At 40.5% G+C, this 20,531-nt stretch overlaps 1 protein-coding gene across 2 annotated transcripts in view; it reads left to right on the top strand.

The window, feature by feature from the left end:
• Positions 1-20,531, top strand: part of NELL1 (neural EGFL like 1) — an 812,319-nt gene that overhangs the window by 480,185 nt on the left and 311,603 nt on the right. For both annotated transcript variants that reach the window (XM_077866205.1, XM_077866204.1), the window contains exon 14: positions 2,720-2,842. In XM_077866205.1, the coding sequence (XP_077722331.1) occupies positions 2,720-2,842 (123 nt within the window). The remainder of the gene's footprint in view (positions 1-2,719; positions 2,843-20,531) is intronic.

The raw sequence follows: 20,531 nt of genomic DNA, 5'->3' as shown, positions 1-20,531 counted from the left end.
TAGGAGACCATTTCTTCTTTGGTTGTTTCTGTCCAACATAGGTCAAATCTGCAGTGGGAATTTAATAATAAAGCTCGCGAATATCACCATGTATGTGATTGCCTCCGAGGAGGTAAAGATGCCAAATTTGGTAAAAGTTCCAAGATGGTGAAATTTACGTGGTATGGAGAGCAGATATGCAAGGCTTTCGTGGCAAAAATATGGGCAGGACGTGGTGTCTGAAGCCAGGCAGGGGCACAGATATTCCAGTTACGTTGGGAGACGCTATATTGAGTCATGGAAACAAAATGACAAACTGGAGAGAGGTAGAAATGAACTCCCACTTTGCAGGCCACCTCATCAGAGAAGAAGTTTTCTTCAAAAAGAATTGGCAGATAAGACCAAGTAGGATGGATGTGTTAATTAACTTGATGAGGGAAAGCCTTCCACGATGTGTGCGTATGAAAAAGCAACACTTTAAATAACTTAGTTTTATCAATTGTACCTAAACAAAGAAAAAAAGAATTATCAGGTAGGTGCAGGTGGACCAGATGTTTGGAATGTTGCATAAAACCATACCTTTCTTTTACCTGTAGTGCCCTTGCTGGGCAGTTCTGACTGAGAAAACCATGACCATTGTTTAAAGACCAGTTCAAATACTACCTTTTGTAAGAAGACCTTTCTCCCTCTTAGCAGAAATTGCTTTCCTCCAATGGACTGCTATTTCATTTTATCTTTATTCCTCCGGTCTAGGAGGACCACACGTGCCAGGTTGCATATGGTATTGAGTCCTGCCTGTTATTCCAGTGTAATTTTTGGCAGAACCCCTTTCACTATAAAATGTATTCTGTTTGTATGATAAAATATATAAGGTCGCCTCCTTATAACTCTTATCACTTCTCCCTTGTGTTCCACTTAGTTGCATATTGACATCTGGTGGCCCCTATTAAAATGGTCATGTGAACAGAGACCTTCTCTACTCACCTTTGTATTCCCAGTGCAGACTCTAATAATTATTAAATGAATTTAGGTTTGAAAACTTGGGTGTCGAAGTCTGTACTCAGACATTTTTGTGTGCCCGACATCCTCTGCCATGGTACCTGTGTATACTAGGTGCCTTGTGGGTCTGTAAACGTGATCGGACATCTACAGGTTATACTAGTTCTGGAGTGTGCTGGAGATGACATTAGCACAGACTGGAAGTGAGTCTATAAATCTTCTCTTCTCCCTAGTTGCCAACCTGTGCACATGTCTCACTGACTGTGGTTTGGTCTTAAGGCCAAAGGAATTTTTATTTAATTTTTGAAAAATCTCAAGTGTTAAATCAAGAGTCATATGCTTGTGTTTGCTGTACTTTGATTGCACATGAGTGACTAAAACAGCTCTACTTTCTAGAACTTAAACTTTCTCATACTGGGTCTCTGCTAGAAAATTTATAATAAAAATTAAAGAAGATAGATGATATTTCAATTGATTGCTACATTGATCTAACAGTACACTTTAGAAACTACATTGAATTTTTAGTGTTCAGTTTGTGTGATTTTGGGGACGTTTCTAGCTGGGACTTCAACTCCTGTTTTATAACGTTTCGTGACTTGAATAAACCTATTTGAATTTTCTTTTTAAAATTTAAGACTTAAACATCTGATATTTGTTTTACAGAGTAGCCATTTAGAGGACTGTTTAAATTTCTTGATTATGACAGGAAAGTAGTATTATCTGCGAAATCTTGATTTCTAACTTGGAATCTCTCCATCCATTTTATAAAGTGTTGGATCTATATCCCCCAGCATCTTGTGGGTTAAGGAAGCCTCAGCTATTTGAAAATATACAACCATGTAACTACCCAGCAGGTATCAACCCAGGGGTTGAATGCTGACCCCCCTGTGAACTTGGGCCTTGGGCTACGTGGAAAACTAGAGTTCAGGGCCCCACAGAAGGCCCTTGAGGAGAGATCCTAAGAGTAATTCCCTTTTGGACTTGGCACAACCCCATGCTTGCCAGCATGTCCTGTGACCAATGAAATTCCTTTGAAATTCCTTGTTAGTAAATGCTTCTTTGCCAGGTAATATAAGCTGCGCCTTCCTCTTCAGTTTTAAAGAAACCCTGGAATCTCACATGTAGAATTGTTTCCTTTTCCCTTCTTCAACGTCAGAGGAAGGTTTCCCAGCCTAGGCACTGTTGGTGTTTCATGCTGTTAATGTTTCCTTGTGCAGGGCTTTCCTGTGCACTGTAAGACGCTTAGCAGCATCCCTGGCCTGTATCCACTAGATTCCAGTAGCACCTGTGTCCCAAGCCATGATAACCAAGGATATCGTCAGACATTGTCAAATATTTCTGGTGGGGAGGAGAAACAAAATTGTCTCCAGGTGAGAAATGTTGTCTTGGAGCCTTGGAACCTCTACAGAAATTTGCAAGGCATGGAAAAAGCAGTGCCCTTAGAGCAGGGCTTACATGCAGACTTACATGCAAGACTTACATGAAAGTCATGTAACTTGCATGAGACACTCACTTCTATGATTTCTTTAATTTCTTTATATGCAAAGCGAGGATAATGACCTCCATCTTTTAGAGTTGTTGAGATTTTCAACCATACCAGGCACAGAAACTGCCAGGTGCATCATAAGATCCTCGTACCTGGTAGTCACTGTTATTCTTATTTGGCGAGTCCCAACTTACTTTCCCAACACTTGTGATGCCAACTTAAGATGTCTTTCTCTCTTTCTCCCCCTGCAAACAGAGCATGATGAGTGTGGCAGCGGGCAACACAATTGTGATGAGAATGCCATCTGCACCAACACCGTCCGGGGACACAGCTGCACCTGCAAACCAGGCTACGTGGGGAATGGAACCATCTGCAGAGGTAGGCTTGCTGTCCCTGCCTGGGCTCCTGGCACTCATGTTGCAGACCCTTGTCACCACTGTGGTAGCTGAGCATGGCCAGGGTTCCATTCCTGGTCTGTCCTCTGCTGAGGGTGCTGTGCATCAGAGAAGAAAAATGCCGTAAATCTCCGTTTTGGATTGGATGCAGAAGGTACACATTTGGGTCAGGGGTGTGGCTGCACAGCTCTATGGCTCTGTTGAGCTTTGCCTCTGGGTCTGAGTTTGTGAGGGACCCTGTGACTGCTGATGTGGGTTTTTGTTCCCTGTGAGATTTGCTCAGAGGGCAAGTGGGCCCTGCCCATGGCCATACTTGAGGTATCCGTGTGGGTAGGAAGCTTCGAGTCTCTCTGTGTGGGGGGCGCAGGTCAGCAATTGAGAGTCAGTGCCTTGGCTTCCATCTGCATTTAGCATAAAATCAAAATTGCTCCTTATGGCTTATGAGAGCATTCAGAAGCTGGTGTCGGCTCCTCTCAGCTGGCAGCCCTCTTTTCTCTCCCCCTTGTTCCTTCTACAACCAACATTCCCAAACACGCCAACCACATTCCATCCCAGGGCTTTGTGCTTGCTGATGCCTCAGCCTGGATGCCTACTTCCTCTACACCTCTACGCAAGTGTCCCCTCACCACAGAAACTTTGGCCAGCTCTAACACAGCACCTCTGTTAGGTCTTAGCCTCATACCCTACTTTATTTTTTCCTCACTAACACAACATGACAGATCGTTGTCACGTACGTTTCTGTATTTGCTTCTGGGCTGTCAGCACTTTGAGAGAGACCACTTGGGTTTTGACTCCCTGCTCTGTCCCCAGAAATTAGAATGATGCTTGGCACACTGTAGGCGCTCATTAAATACGTGTTAACTTACTGAACTAACCAAAAGGAAAGGGACATTACATAGAAAAAGAGGCAAAATGGATGAAAAAACAGGGAATAGTCCTTCAGGGTGGGTATTATTATAATTATCATCCCCGTTTTAGAGGTGACAAAACTAAGACCAAGAAGGGTTAAGTAACTTGCCCAAGGACACCCAGCATGTTATCAGTATTCTTCTGCGGAGATGATAAGCCGATGAAGAGAGAGAAATAATGGGCAATGACCAAGGACCCATGTTCCTGGATTAGATAGGGGAGAATTTGTAAAAATTGACTTTCTTCTTCATGTACCTGGGTGACTCAGTCAGTTAAATGTCCAGCTCTTGGTTTTTGGCTCAGGTCATGATATTGGGGTCATGGAATAGAGCCCCAAGTTGAGTTTCATGTTCAGGATTGATTCTGCTTGAGATTCTCTGTCTCCCTCTACCTCTCCCCACTGCACTTGCTCACTCTCACTCTCTCTCAAATAAATGAATAAATCTTTTAAAAAAAAATTGATCATATTCTCTGTTGGTGAGGTTGGGATAAACAAATTTGTTGATTATTTGTTTACATGACAGTATAAATTAGTGAAACTTTTTAATTACAATTTGAGAAAATCTTTGAACTTTTAAATCCGAAGAGTAATATAGGGATTCTTTTGATGCCACTGATTTTGCCTTTTGAAATGTATTCTAGGAAATGCACATGCTCATGAGGGGGGAATATGCATGTACAGTGGTGTTTTACTACATTGCTCATATTCACTGAAAGCCAGAAACAATCAAAATATGTTGGTAATGGAATGATTTATTTCGCATATCATTTTGTGATATAGAATGCAGTGCTTTAAAACTCTAAGTGTATATATGTACATATGCGTGTGCATACACACACTTTGAAGGATTTCCAAAACATATTTTTGAGAAAACCCTACAGGACAATACCTATCTCGTCATCACGCATCTGATTTATTATTTATAAATATCTGTATGCATGGAGACTTGAGACACGGAAACTGTTCATTTTATTGTTTATGAGGTCGTCTGTGTGCGACAAAGAACATGGACTTCAATGAATTCAATGTTTGCATCTTTCACAATGGGAATTTACACATATCGTAATTGTGTGTGTGTTTTTAAGTTCCTTGAGACAAATAAAAATGCTAGTGCTCAGCTTTTAAAAGAAGGCTAAGATACGTCCAAGTAAAACAAAAATACATAAATATTAATATAATTCCATGGATTATCAAGCCCACTGCTGATGTTTGCATGCTAATGCTGTAAGTCTGAGGAGCACATAGGGATTTGACTTCAATACTTTTTTTTTTCCCCAGAATTATGTTACCTCATAAAATAATATTAATTGCACTAGTTCAGTGAGTTTGTGTTTGCCAAACCCTCTCCTGCCATTGTGATAAGTAGTGGCTCACCTTTGTGGAATTTGAAAGTCTCATTATAAAAATATGAGTTCAAATAATGTTCCTGGTGTCCACAGGCTCTGAAAATACATCTTCCCCTGAAAGTTATGAATCAAGGACAATAATTTTCTTTAAAGTGGTTTTCATGGTCACTTGGGCAGACTTCAATAAGATAGGGAGAACCTCATGTTTTATAAATGTTACCTGGGCAGAAGTGCAGTGTAGTTGAAGAACTGGACCATGAGGTTACAGAGTTTGGGGTTAGACAAGATTTCCTTGCTAGTGAGTTGTAACTTCTGTATTTTTACATAGTAAAATTGGGTTAACATCAGCACCGCGTTTTTCCAACTGTATGATTGCAAAGAATTCTTAAAAGAATGTGTGTATTCTTTTGTGTGTATGTGTATACATCAGTTCTTTGCATTGATATATATTTCAATTCTTTGCATATATATGTGTGTATAGATACATATCAATGTGTTTTAAAATATCAAATGCTATAAAATGTACAAACAGTATTAGTAGTGGTACAATGAGGGAGGAGGAGGAGGCAGTTGATGAGTAGGCTTGAACCTCAGCCCTCTGACTGAAGTACTGAAATTTGTGTCTCAGTTTCAGGGCATATATTTCATAGTTGACTTTTCCACCTGTAACTAAGCATTTATAGAAGGAGTTGGACAGGGATAACTAGACAACTTGAACTATTTTTTTTTAATGTATAAAAGCTCTTCTAAGACATGGTATTGTTCATAGAATTGAATACATCTGCTTAGAAATAAACACCATTAACACTACTATTCACAGGCAAAACACAAGGCAGCAATTTCTCAAACAATCCTAATTGGTGTGAGTTCTTTCACATGGGCTTTCCTGGTGGCCAATGTCCAGGGAAAGTGGGTATTTGTTTTGTTTTGTTTTGTTTTGTTTTTTGTTTTTTCATGTGGATGGTAAATACCTGTTCAGCTTCAACCGTCACACAATATGTGCAAGATGGCTTGCTGAGTATGTCCACATATGTTACTTCATTAGTTCCCGCCGTATCCCTGGGAGGTTGATAGCATTGTTCTAGCTCACAGGTAAATCTTGAATAAAACATAGCTAAATCCAATTTAATTTAACCTGATTAGTGCTACTGTCTTTAGATCCCTTCCTTTATCTTTTCCATTTTTCTTCTCTTTCTCCTTCTTCCTTTTCCTCCCTGCTCCCTGGCTATTCAGCATTTAACTGTCTTTTTTTTTTTTTTTTTTAAGGTCTGTTTTTCTTCTAACTAGAGATTGTAAAGAAATCAAAAAGGGAAGAGATGGTACAATGGCAATCGATAATTTTTTAAATTGCCCATATTTTTGATAAACAGACTAAAAACTTTTAAAACTATATAAGGTATGTTGCTAAAAATTTGAGGTTAAATGGACAACACACTAGCACACTGTTTCAGATCTGACTGCACAATCTGACATGCAAGTCGAGGTTGTCTATGGGAGTGTTTATCTGCGTTCCTACTCCCACATTAACCTGGACCTGAGGTGGGCTTTGGGCAGCTGCCAGGTAGTAGGTAACTGACAGGGCCTTCCCTCTTGTTTGTCTTCTAGGGCTGGATAAGATATGATGATCCTTTAGAACATTTCTTGTCTTAATGACTAATAATATTGACATTCTTTTACAAACATACATTAAGGGGGAGTTCTGTGTCTGGAGCATAGTTCTGGGCACCAAAAGAGCAAAAGGCAAATAAGACAAGGTCACTGGAGAGCTCACCATTTAGTATGGGGAAAAGATTTGAACAGATGCTTCCCACCCAGTGTAGCTATTTACAAAATGGTATTATGTGAGAAAGGCTTAAAAAGAATTATTCAAAATACAGAGCACGCAAAAGGCATTATTGTGTTTTAATTAGGACTCCTTTGGTTGCAAGTAGGAAAAATCTGCTGGCAAGCCTGGCTATGTAATTGTCAGAGCCCAGAGAAAAATAAAATATAAAGCTTTTGCCTTTCTTTCGTGATCTCTCTCTCAACTTTTTGTAGTGTTTTTTTTTTAAGATTTTATTTATTTACTCACGAGAGACACAGAAGTAGAGTCATAGGCAGAGGGAGAAACAGGGTCCATACAGGAAGTCCAATGTGGGACTCAATCCTGGAACTCCAGGATTATGCCCTGAGCCAAAGGCAGAGGCTTAACCATTAAGCCACCCAGGCCTCCCTGTAGTGTTTTTTTATTTGTTATTTAAATTCACCCCCAGGGTGCCTGGGTGGCTCAGTTGGTTAAGTGCTTGACTGGTTTTGGCTCAGGTCATGATCTCAGGGTCCTGAGATTGAGCCCCGTGACAGGCTTTGCGCTGAGCATGAAGTCTGCTTGGGATTCGCTCTCCTTTTCAATCTTTATCCCTCTCCTCTCCTCTCCCCGCCCCCCCCAAAAAAATTAATTAATTAAAAAATAAAGTAATTTTCCCTTGGCTGTGGGGATACTCTTAGAGTGCATGCAAATACCCAGAGGAACCAGGTCCATCCACTAAATTGGCACGTGCCCTTGGCCCACTGACTGCCGTGGGCCCAGACCAGTGCAGTGTGACCTGGCTGGGGCAGAGAAGTTGAGCCAGGTATCTCCCCTTCTCTTGAGCCCTGCACCCCAATACACAACAGATGGGCAAACCAAGGGACTGTAGTCTCCCTACCAGTTCCCTGGGTCGCCTGTGGAATCCACCCAAGTGCTGCCAGCTTGGGGTGAGGATGACATAGCCATACATTACCAGCAAAACCCAGAGCATGCATTCTCAACCCCAGCCCTTGCTATATCTGTACACAGGACCCTGCTGGGGACAGGCAATTGTTGCTGAGTGGAAAAGAGAAGGCTGTGAGGGCCCAGGGGTCAGAAGAATGGAGAACTGAGAACTCATCCTAGGGTGGGGTGGGGGTGCATGCGAGGTGGAACCACACATTAGCTAAGGTTCCAAAGCCCCAGTACATGCTCTGGTGTCCCATTTAGACCTCATTTAAAAGACAAAATTCAAAGATGAAATTATTAAGAATGTTCAGATGGTGACCACAGAGCATTAATCCCCAAGTGAAGGGTCCTTCTGAGCTGGTTATACGCTGGTGAGGTTGGACATGTCTGCTAACTTTCTCTTTCCATGTGTGTCATCTAACCTAAAAAAGGTGGTTGGAATTTAGGAATACATTTCTCCAGAAGCTGGAATGCTGATAGTACTCTCTCTCGTCTCCCTGCTGCTTTTCTGTGGATTGAATCCCTATTTCTGTCTCCTCCACACGGGCTTTGTGTTTTGTCCATGTGGTTGAGGATCAGATCTTCTGTTTTGTAGGTTAAGAAACTTGGCCTTATCAGGCTGCCGGAGATGATCTCTTAGGGACCAATATGTTGATTTTTTATGATCACTGTTGTGGTTTGAGAAGAGCCTAAAAATAATACCATTTTCCCCCACCTGCATTCAGAACCAGTTGAGAGACAAATAAGCAGTGGAAACCAAAATGTCGATATGAGGACTGATAAAAATGGTACCAGAGAACATGGGTTATATATTTGGCAATAGTATTCATTTTTTTAAAAAAGATTTTATTTATTTATTCATGAGAGACACAGAGAGAGAGGCAGAGACCTAGGCAAAGGGGAGAACCAGGCTCCATGCAGGGAGCCCGATGTGGGACTCAGTCTTCGGGTCCTGGGATCACGCCCTGAGCAAAAGGCAGACACCCAACCCCTGAGCCACCCAGGGATCCCTGACAATAGTGTTCATAATATTGAGCCCCCAAATTAGACTTGTACACCTATTCACAGTGAACCAAGGCTACCCCTGGAGCTTCTCCACATAGGGCTGCCTCTGCCCCCTGGAGGGCAATAGGAACAGCCCAGAATGGGTGTTTCCTGTGTCTCTCCTGATCCCTAGTGTATAAGTGAGGAAGGAGCTGTCCAGATCCTCTCTCGCTCTCGCTGTCCAGATCCTCTCTCTCGCTCACCAGCAGTCAGGGAAGAATGAGAGGTGGGCCAAGGGGAAACCTTTCTTGAGGAAATCAGATAAATAGAAAAGAAACTACCCCACCCCCCCAAATCCACCAACAACTTCTATTAAGAAGTGGCAAAATGTTTGTGTCTCTAGTTTCATCTCTTTCTTAGATGAAAGATGTGCAGGGAGCTGTTTTTTTTTTTTATTTTTTTAAATTCTGAATTCTTTAAGTGAAAAATCAGAGTTAAGGAGTTAGCCAGGGGTTTTCTTGACTCATCATCTCACTATCTGTTCCCCAGCTGCAATTCTCTGCAATGTAGGTCTTGGGATCTAGGATCTGTTCCAAACCTAGTATGATGCCCTTGCTCAAAATCCTCCAGCATTTCAGGAAATGGTGATATCACCCTCTGCATGTCCCCTCAGTGTGTGTGTTTTTTTTTTTTTTTTTTTTTTTTTATGTCTAGAGCAATATATTAACTCATCTTTCCAGTGTTTATTTTCAAACCACAATGAGGGGGCTCTTTAATGAGTTTGCAGTTTATGACAATGTACCTTCTTTTTTTTTTTTTTTTTTTTTCTTACATTTAAAGTCCAAGAAGCCCTACTCTGATCTCAGAGAGGGCTGGGTGAACACTACAGTCCTCTGTGCTCCAAGACACTCCCCAAACACTACTCCAGTCCCGGTCGTCCCATGCTACAGCTGACAGTTTCCTTGCCTGCTTCCTGTAGGCTATGGCTGCCTACCTAGGTTTAACCAACATTTAGCACAGAGCTGACTATATAGTTCTTGGAAGTTTCCTAATGAATGAATACATTAATATTCCTTTTAATTTTTATTTTATTTTTTATTTTTATTTTTTTTTAAATTTTTATTTATTTATGATAGTTACAGAGAGAGAGAGAGAGAGAGACAGAGACACAGGCAGAGAGAGAAGCAGGCTCCATGCACCGGGAGCCCGATGTGGGACTCGATCCTGGGTCCCCAGGATCGCGCCCTGGGCCAAAGGCAGGCGCCAAACCGTTGCGCCACCCAGGGATCCCTCCTTTTAATTTTTAAAGAATTAATTAATACATTAATTAATTAGCACATGAGCAGGAGGTAGGGGTAGAGGGAGAAGGAGTAGTAGACTCCTGGCCAAGCAGAGAGGCCGATTTGGGACTTGATCCCAGGATCTTTGTATCATGACCTGAGCCAAAGGCAGGTGCTTAGATGCTTAATTGACTGAGCCACCCAGGTGCCCTAAGATTCCTTTCTAATAGAGCATACACTTGTGTACCTAGAAGATTTTGCAACAAAGCAACTCTGCATAGGACACCGAAGCACTTAGGCCACTCAAACCTTGTCCCCAGCTGAGGCTCCCAAAGATAGATATGCAAGTGGACTTTAGTGTGGAGTCTGCTTTGCTAATAGAATGACTGACTTTCCAGAAAATCCTTACAATGAAATTCATTTCACTGTCGAAGTTCCTGGGACATAGCTGCATGTTTATTCTGAGGCACCTCAGAATCCTGCAGTTCTCTGAAGTCATTTATTATGAGCGTGTTTCCATAGAGGTTCATTTGCAGAAGTACCACTTCCCAAAAATTCTGGTTCATGGGAGGCTGGATAAATTGTACAAGAAAACCCCAGAAAGTCAGTAACAGAAGCCCAGAGAGGGTTTGATGGAGACAGAAACATTAACGTGACAGCCTGCTAAAGATGTAAGTGAAATTCTGAGTAAAATAAGTGATATAGGTATCTTAGATGCACAAAGTTGCTTTCGGAGACTTGGAGGTGCTATGGGAAGAGAGGAGAGGGAGAGGCAGGAGAGAAAAGTAAGCTGTTTTTACTACAATACCGCTGGAGATAATACAGTTGATAAACTGCCAGGCTGTGAATCAGAGAAGATGCTTAGGGATTTTGAAGCAAATGCAAGGGGAATAGGAAAGCCTTTGGCAAGAGTACTCACAGCACTGCAGATGTGGTTTTGAAAGTGGGTAATGTAATGAGGAAGAATGCAGGAAGGCCCCAGTCTAAAATTCTGCCTTTAGATGTACAGGAGAAAAGTTGGAGAGAATGATGAGAGGCAAGATTGACAATATGGCATGGTCTGACCCATTTAGAGCCAGGTCCGTTTGTAAAAACACATTTGTATTGATAAATAGATAACGGTTGTGAATATATTTCTAAGTGTGTACTTCTGGTTACAGGACAATTTGCTAACATTTCAAGGAGGGATTTGAAATTCGACCCTGCACCTGATTCATTTATAAAATCAGGAAGCGGGTAGGTTTGGAGAAGCTCAGGATCAGACTGTAAATAGGAAGAATCTTTGCGATGAATGTGGACTGTTGTAGTGGTGAGAGCCACTTAAAATTTTGCACCTAAAGAAGATGATAAGGGAGTCTGTCCCTTTGGTATGGTTAAGATTTTTTTTTTTAAGAACCATATTGAAATAATTGGACTAGGTCAGATGACTGTAAGAAATGTAACCTTCAAGTTTTTTAGGACTATTTGCTAACTTTATGATTTGACCATAAATCATAAAGACAAGACTAGTGTGGATGTAGATAACAAAATCCCTTTCAGTTATGGTCAGCCAGTTATCACAAAGTGTTCGTAACACAGGGAAACAAATTTTAATATTCAGGGTTAAGAAATAGTTTATTAGGAACATGCTGAACCATAACACCATGATTAAATATCCATTAACTGGAAGAGCGAGCTACAGGATGATGACACGGTTTTCTACTAAAGAAACTATTTTATATTGAATAAAGAAAGTCTGCACTCTTGAAGGCACTCAAGGTTCTGTGACAGCTTGGCCCTATCTGGGTATTTTGAGCCTCATCTCTCACATAGCTCTGCCCATTACCTGACCGGTCACACTTGAGAATTAGCTAACCATTCTCTTAATAGGCCAGGGAACTCCTGCTCCCTTCCCTTTCCCTGGGGTCATTTATTATACTGGAGAGACTTTTCCATCCTCTTTCTCTTCCAGTTGAAATCCTGGTTACCCTTCTTAGTCCCACTCAAATCCCATTTTTCCTTCATCTTCCCAGTCAAAACATACTGTTTCTCCTCTCATTGCTGCTTATTGTATTTAATGGGTTATGCCTTGTTAAATTTAGCTGCTTATGTGTCAGATCTTGTGCTTCCTGGGTGCTCAGTAAATACATATTGATGTAAAATGGGAATTGTCTATTCTTCTGACACAAATCAACTCTTCTCTTGTAGCCTTGTGTATTAATTACTCTGAATCTTGACCACCATTCAGATGATCAAAGAAAAATTAAGACTGTAAAGTACATTATTATATAATTAATATTTTATAAAATCATTGATGAGCCTGTTACTTAAGTTCTATGACATTAGCTGCTGTATATAGAAAATTCGTTTATTCAATTTTAGGTTTCATTCCTATTGATACTGAATACTCCACCAATACCAAATGCCTTATGGATATTTAACCTAATTATACCAAAAATGATGAAATCCTTTATCCTAATTAAGAGGCAATAGGCAGCCCAAGTGTGGTATCTTTTCTGCATGTTTGCCTCTTTTTTCCCCCTGCATCTATTTCAAATTCTTCCTTAAAGGCTTCTATCTAGACTCATTCACTTATTTACTCAGAAGTCCTACCTGGCTCAAGGTTTAGACCTAGAAAACACTTATAATGGGCAGTCAGGGCAACATGGGGAACATGACAAGTTACTAAACACAGAACTGTGCCCTTCATGTTCCAAGAGACTTGGATAGTATCTTGGCATACATTGTTGAGTAGGTCAGTGTCTTTTCATACTGTGTATTGGCTCCCCCGTGACCCATGGGAAACATCTGTGTGTCTCATCAGTATTCCATTATGGGGCCCCAAACAGCATAGGATCAGTTATTCTGTTGGTCCTATAACTGTGAACCCTTGACAAACTTTGGATTGTGTTGTTTCATAAAAATGGAATATTATTCTACCACTGCCTATTGGACATTTGGAGTGTCACCAATTTTTTTTCTCCATTCCTATAGGTTCAAATCCATTTAAAACTGACATAAGAAAAAAAAAACTGACATAAGACAATATGGGAATCATAGTGTTGGCTTTATCTTGGGCTCTCTGGGGGCAATAGGCCCTACTTCAAGGTTTGCCTCTCATACAGTTTTGGGTAAGGACAGAAGCTGGAGAGATGATACAGATACCTGGTCAGATTTTTGCTTTACTGATTACATAGAGATGGAAAGTTCTGGAAGTCTCTCTATGCCTGATACAGAAGGTCTGAGAGAAGAGATGGTTTGTATCCTGTTGAAGCTATCATCTCTGTGGCACGTGTGAATCAGTTTGTCACTTGACAAGGAGAACCCCCTCCTCATAAGGGAAATAGCTATTACTTGGGTACAGAAACAAAGAAATTTAAAACAGTCATTCCATCATCATTCCCTCCTGAGGACTAAAGAAAATAACATGCTAAAGACTCTCCATCTTTGCTACTCCTCCTCCAGAAAGGCTCACCTATTTTAAATGCAGTATTACTAGTAGAAAAAGTAGATTGGTAGTAATGTCAACGAGAGGATTTGAGTATCAGCAGCAGTGTTAAACAGTATTTTTTTTTAAAGATTTTATTTATTTATTTGAGAGAGTGACACAGCAAGCATGAACAAGGTGGGGGGGGATGGGCAGAGGGAGAGGGAGAAGCAGACTCCCCTCTGAGTAGGGAGCTGATGCAGGGCTTGATCCCAGGACCCTGGGATCATGACCTGAGCCGAAGGTAGATGCTTAACCACCTGAGCCACCCAGGCGCCCCTGTTAAACAGTATTAAAATAACTTCAAACCTTTTTGGCAGACTCACTGCCCTAAAAATGCTTACCAACAACCACTTGTACTAAATTTAGAAGTGGGTGTATCTGTTATAGTCCTAAAGCAGAGGAGTGCACTTTTTTTTTTTTAAGATTTTTATTTATTTTTTATTCAGAGAGACACAGAGAGAGAGGCAGAGACACAGGCAGAGGGAGAAGCAGGCTCCACGCAGGGAGCCCAATGTGAGACTCGATCCTGGGTCTCCAGGATCACACCCTGGACTGCAGGCGGTGCTAAACCGCTGCACTATCAGGGCTGCCCGGGAGTGCGCTTTTTAACACTGTTTTAATTCTAAGAGAGAAAAAAAAATGTGTATATGCCTAGAGGAGATTATTATGCTTAAAGTTTCAATAATATTTCATTTGAAAAATGTGACTGAAACTAGAAAATGAAACCAACTGTGTCATAAGTTATCAAGAGATGTCCTGTTGATCCGCTTTTGATAAAGAACTGCAGGCCTACCAGAAGCTGAATTGCAGTCTTAAAACCAATACAGCATGTTAGCAAGACTGGGGCCAGGGAAGGGGACTTGGCTGGCATAGGATACAATATGTTGGTTGTGTAGTTTGGCTTAACAAGGCAGACTTGATATATTCTTGTCCTGGGATTTAATATTCTTTTGTTTCAAATGCATTTCTGCTGGGCCAAAAGAGTCTCTTGGATGCACTTAAGGCACTTTCTTTCACTTACCAAAGTCCAGTGCTTCCCTTTGAAGCTGGCAGACAGTAACTACATCCCTGGGGGCTTAAAGGAAACATGTTAAACCAACCTGTATCTCAGAGGAAGTGGAAATCTGACACTTAGGCAAGTGCCGATTCTTTTGAGTGCATCTTGAGGCTGTACTTGGGTGAGTTGCATTGATGTTTGTTAACCATAATTGTCACATCTGTAATGACTCATGAGATTAGCAAAGCCATATAAATATATAAAATCTTATTTGAAAATAGGCTACTGAACATTGACTTTCTGTTCAGAAAATCAAGATAACATGATCTTTCTTTCCTAAGGAACAATTCTCCGTGGACCAGGAGAGGTTTCCTAATGTTTCTTTAGGCCCATTATTGAAGATATCATATCAGCCTCTAGGCCATCTTCTGGATTATGATCTGTTTGGGAGAGCAATTATATGTAAAATATTCATAATATTTAACAACTGGTACTATGGGAGAGTGATGCCAGCTATACTTGACATGCCTAAATTAACTCAGAATATGTGCAAAGAATATCTATTGCATGGAAACAAAAGACCTATGGTACCTGGTTGGGTGCTATATTTTAAGGCAAGTTTAGCCTAAATGGATCTGGTCTCTCTCTCTCTCTCTTTTTTTTTTTTTTTTTAAGATTTTATTTATTTATTTATTCATGAGAGACACAGAGAGAGAGAGGCAGAGACACAGGCAGAGGGAGAAGCAGGCCCCATGCAGGGAGCCTGATGTGGTACTCGATCCCAGGACCCCAGGATCACGTCCTGGGCTGAAGGTGTCACTAAACCGCTCAGCCACCCGGGCTGCCCGGATCTGGTGTCTTTTAATGATGATTGTGTTATGAGAGCTAAATAGTCAGGAGCCTAGGCCAAGTACTGCTACTGGGCCTGCCTGGCACAGATACTTTAATATTACCTTAGAGACTGCTCTTGACTCAAATTTTTATTAAAGACACAAAGGACAAATGGGAAAACATCATATAATGTGTAAATGTCAACAGGACTTGAGGCTCATGACAGGATATTGGTGGAATGCTTAACTACTACTGACCAGTACAGTGTGTTGTGGTTCACACTTACCGGTTTTGTGTTTCTGTCTCGTTCTATCCCAGCACAATGATGTATTTCTGCATCTCAGCCTCATGCATGCTAGAATAAAGTTAAAAACCCCCACGGCAGGGTGCCTTAGCTGTGTTGATAATTGCTCGCAGCTTACTCCTTAAAATACAGGTATCCTCCAACTCAGCCACACTGAATTCAGTATCTGTTACTATTGCATTTGCTTTGTCTTTTCATTTATACCTAGATGTTTATTTGCCAGGGCATCTGGTTTATATAGCATCCTGTGGATACTGAATCAGTCATGTGACCTCTTGCTACTCATTTACCTATTTGTTGTTAGACATAATGAATTACACTTGGAAATTTCTTCTCACTCTCTGCCCCTAAGTGGAAAGACTGTAGTGCAAAATGGCCAAAACACATGAGATTACTTATATAAGGAGGGAAGCAGTGATACCTGCTATGATAGACAAGCCCTCAAATTTTAGCAAGTCCAAAACAATAAATTCTTATTACTTCCATCATTGCTCAGAGAGTGGGTGGCGAGTGGGGGGTAGATGGTCTACCGAGTAGGCTGGGAACCCCCTCACCTTCTATGTTGTGGTTGTAACCTCTTCCTAGCTGTCAGAATCCTCACCACACCATCGGCAGTTGGGGAGAAAGATGTTATACATGGGAGTTTTTTATGGGCCAGACTTGAAGGTGATGCGTATAACTTTGGCCTTCATGGCATTGGGCGGAATTTGGTCCATGGCCATACGCAGTAGAACAGTTTATCTCTGTTCCTGGGAAGGAGATGGGGAGGACACAGCTGTTGGTGAGCACAAGTATTCTCTGCTATAGTGTTGTAAATAAAATTCTAAGTGAATAAAATTGGCTGCATTATTATTTGTAGGAAATAAACCTCTGTGTAGTTCCGAAATGGATTCTGGCTCATGCACTGTGAAGATCGTTTGTAGGCCTTCACGTAAGAAAGACTGAGAGTATCCAGGGCTTAAAAATTTTTTCCAGTTGAGCGAGTGCATTCTTTCCAACCATGTCATCACCACTTCTATCTGGCTTCAATCAAATTAGTTCAGTTTTTTTTTTTTTTTTATCTAAGCTTCCAATTCCTACCAGTTTTAAGAGAAATTGGGAAACCGCTTTATGGGTCACTTGAAAGCAGTGCAAAAAATTCAGAATCATTAAGTGTCTCTTGAGTTGAACCATCAGTGACACAGTAAAGTAACTCTCCACCTGAATCCTGGACCTCTCATAATTCTACTCCTTAAATAACTGATTCCCACATGTTCCTAGGACAGTTCTCTTTTTGTTGTCAGTGATGAGTTCTTCCAAAATTGATGTTTTCCATTTTTTAAACTTAAGAGAGAAAAATCATGTGTCCGTTCTCTTGCACTGTGTTCTTGTATCACCTTATTCATTTGTGGATAATACTGTTTTTCAATGTGGTATATCCTGAAAGATACTGGGCAGGAATAACGCAAAAACTCAAGGATTTATTCAAATCTGGTTCATACTTTTAAATTTATATTAGGAAAAAGATAGTTTCTTATAGGTAGAATATTAAAATTTCATAAAATGCTTATTTAACTTGTATAAGTGACTATATAGATGACAGAGGAACTCTAAATAGCCCTCTAAAGCATAGCCTGTTTCTGGAGCTGTGTCCAGATGAGATTGGAAAATGGTTTGGATTCACCGTCCTGGATTGTTGAAAGCTGATTTGTGGAGTTTTACACAGATAGTTGGTGTATTCACTTTAGTATCTCCTTTGAAGACTACATTAAGGAGAAGAAAACTGAAGTGTAATTAATGTCTTGGAAAAAATTTTGCTTTCTTTTTAACAAAACCAAGCAAAACCTGCATATTCACAGGTATGTCTTCTAAAATCAGTAGGTGTTATGGCTCTAGAATAGCATTGTCCAGTTGAATACAACGTCAAACACGTATGTTACTTTAAATTTCTAAAAAGCTGCCGTAACAAAGGAAAGACAAAAATAGGTCTGACACATCCCAGATCAGAGATTTCAAGTGCTCAGCCATCACCTGTGGCTAGGGGCTACATCAGCAGCTATAAAACCTCAGGGTAGGATTCAATTAATAAGAAATTACTATGCACCACTCTTTAATCTGCAGCCTTAAGCACACAGGAAATCTCTGGAGAGACAATATGGCAGCCTGAAAGTAGGAAATGGCATTTTCCATGATTTTCTTACATTGAAAGGCAATTTTGACTTTCACTTGATTGTAAAACTGTTTATTAAGCAGACAGATGGCTGGAATTCTTATACCAGGGGTTGAAGATATCTGATTCCTTCTACAGTACATCATTTCCTGTCTCAGGATGGAATTTCACCATAAAGTCATGTATTGAATAGAAATGGGTAACATTCATCAAAGCTCAAAAGATACTAAAATAAGAGAGTAGAAGAAAAAGAAAACAAGTCTACAGCATTTACCTTTGTTGTGTTTCATGATCAATTTTATATTAAAAACAATTCATAAAAGTGCGGACATAATGCATTTCCTAATGCCCTGTGTACTGTGATGATGGTGGTTATCAACTTTAACTAGTGACGTGTTCTGAAGTCTCTCTTTACAGCCATTAGCCAGAGAAAAGCTCTGCAAGTCCCAAGGATTGGGAAGCATAACAACTTGTGGATGATTTTCTGATACATGTGTAACCATGTCACTTAGGGATCACGCATGAATTCCGAATTTACAGTGAAGAAAACTTGGTTGTATTTGACGCAGATAATTTGCAGTAGTATTACTGAAATTAGCAAGAGGAAGTTCCAAACTTTGTAAACACAAGGACTTTAGAATCTGGCATTTGAAATGAAAACTGAGGGCAGCCCGGGTGGCTCAGCGGTTTAGCGCTAACTTTAGCCCAGGGCCTGATCCTGGAGACCCAGGATTGAGTCCCACGTTGGGCTCCCTGCATGGAGCCTGCCTCTCTCTCTCTCTGTGTCTCCCTGCCTCTCTCTCTCTCTCTGTGTTTCTCATGAATAAATAAAATATTAAAAAAAAAAAACCCGAAATGAAAACTGACACATCGGTATTGTCTAGGGAAACATCTCTTCTCTGAATTTGATGGCTTGCCTAAGGAATGTGGAGGATAGGATGCTAACCTCACAGTAGGTATTTCCATCCTTGCCTTTTCCTGCCTGGTTGCTTTCTAGTCCATCCAGTACACATTCAGAACCGAAGTGATTTTACGTGGTTGACCTAGGCGGGAGGGCAGAATGGTGAAGAGCCTAGCCTCTATAGCTAGACTGCTCGGTTGGAAGCCTGGCTCTTCTACTTAGCTAGTTGTGCCATCTTGAGGTAGTTACTTACCAATCTATGCCTCACTTTACAGGTAGAGATGATAATCATGTCTACTTCTAGGGCCTATCTCCGTGGTTAGATGAGGTATAAGTGCTTAGAGCAGAATAGTGAATACTATTGAGTAGTTATCTACTTATCTAGCCTGTGACTCTCTGTTGAAATTGTCCCGTGTATCTATTTGACCTTCAGGATGGGATCTTTTACTTCTTAGCATGGTGCATTGGCCTTTCTGGATTTAGTTCCCACCTACCTCCAGCCTCATTTCCTGCCACTCCCATTGCAATAAAAACATGTACTTTAGTCAGACCACTTACAGGGCCCCAAGTCATCTTGCTTATGAAATAGCTTAATGGTTAAGTGTATGGGTTTTTGAATTCAATCAACTGTGTTCAGAACTGGTCTTCGGCACTTTGCAATTCCATGAGCTTGGAAGTTACTTTAATTTTTCTGACCTGAGAGTTAAAGATCTTGTGCATAGTATGTTCTTAGTTGTTTTGTCCTCATTTGAATGAAATAGCTTTCCCTTCATTTTTACTTGGCTTTTGCTTGTCCATCAAAATGCAGTTAAGTTTTTAGCTCTCTCAAACAATCTACCTTTGCCCCTGCTTTGTTCTCTGCCTAGCACTCTGTCCTGCTATTATCACATTGACTATAATTGCTAATTTGTTTAATCTATTTCCCTCAGACAGCAGCATGCTTTATCATCTTTGTGTCCTTAAAGCTTAACATGTAGGCACTATTTAGTAAATGTTTATTGAGGAAAATGACCAATAATAATAATAGCTGTGAGATTTAAGTGAAACAACTTATATTGAGTATTTGACACATAGTAGGAACTCCTGACATATTTATTTCTTTTTGCTTTGAAATTCACTTTTAAGTCTTTATGTCATATGTGAAATGGGTGTTACTCTCTTCTGAGAAAACTAAAAAAGTCAGTAAGTGAGGATTTTGCTCAAAGCACTAACTAGTAGTTTACGTTTGGTTTCTGTTTGGTTGTGTCTTTGGTCAGCAGAATAGTGAACGGTTTATTACCATATACAAGTAATTCTATTTCATATAAATTGTATTTTCTTTTACTCAAGAATTTTGAAGCAATATGAAATGTAATACTATAAAAAAGTATGACCATCCACCCTCTAGCCGACCCCTGTGACAGTAGTAACAGCTAGTATTGATGTGACACCTGTGAGCCAAGCATTGTACTAAGAACCTTATGACAAGTTATCTCATTCCAGTCATATCAGCTTTCATTGAAGAAAGTAGAATTATGTCCTCATTATGTACATGAGGCAGCTTAGAAAGGATGATTGAGGCTATTAGCTGTGTAGTCTGGGCCAGGGAATGAGGTTAGACAGCGAAAAAGCGTTTCTTGTAACCCTGGCGTTGTCATGTGTGTGGGTACAAGCTTGGAGGATGCAAACACTTTCCATGGAGCATAGGTCGTGTGGGAATAATACACTTCTCTTGAAAGAGTAATAAGGGAGATGGCCTTTGGGACATGAACAAAAGACCTGATTATT

Source organism: Canis aureus, chromosome 23 (assembly GCF_053574225.1).
Source record: "Canis aureus isolate CA01 chromosome 23, VMU_Caureus_v.1.0, whole genome shotgun sequence".
Classification (NCBI taxonomy): Eukaryota; Metazoa; Chordata; class Mammalia; order Carnivora; family Canidae; genus Canis; species Canis aureus.
Note: the sequence above shows the minus strand (reverse complement) of the source record. Positions and strands in the feature narration are given on the sequence as shown.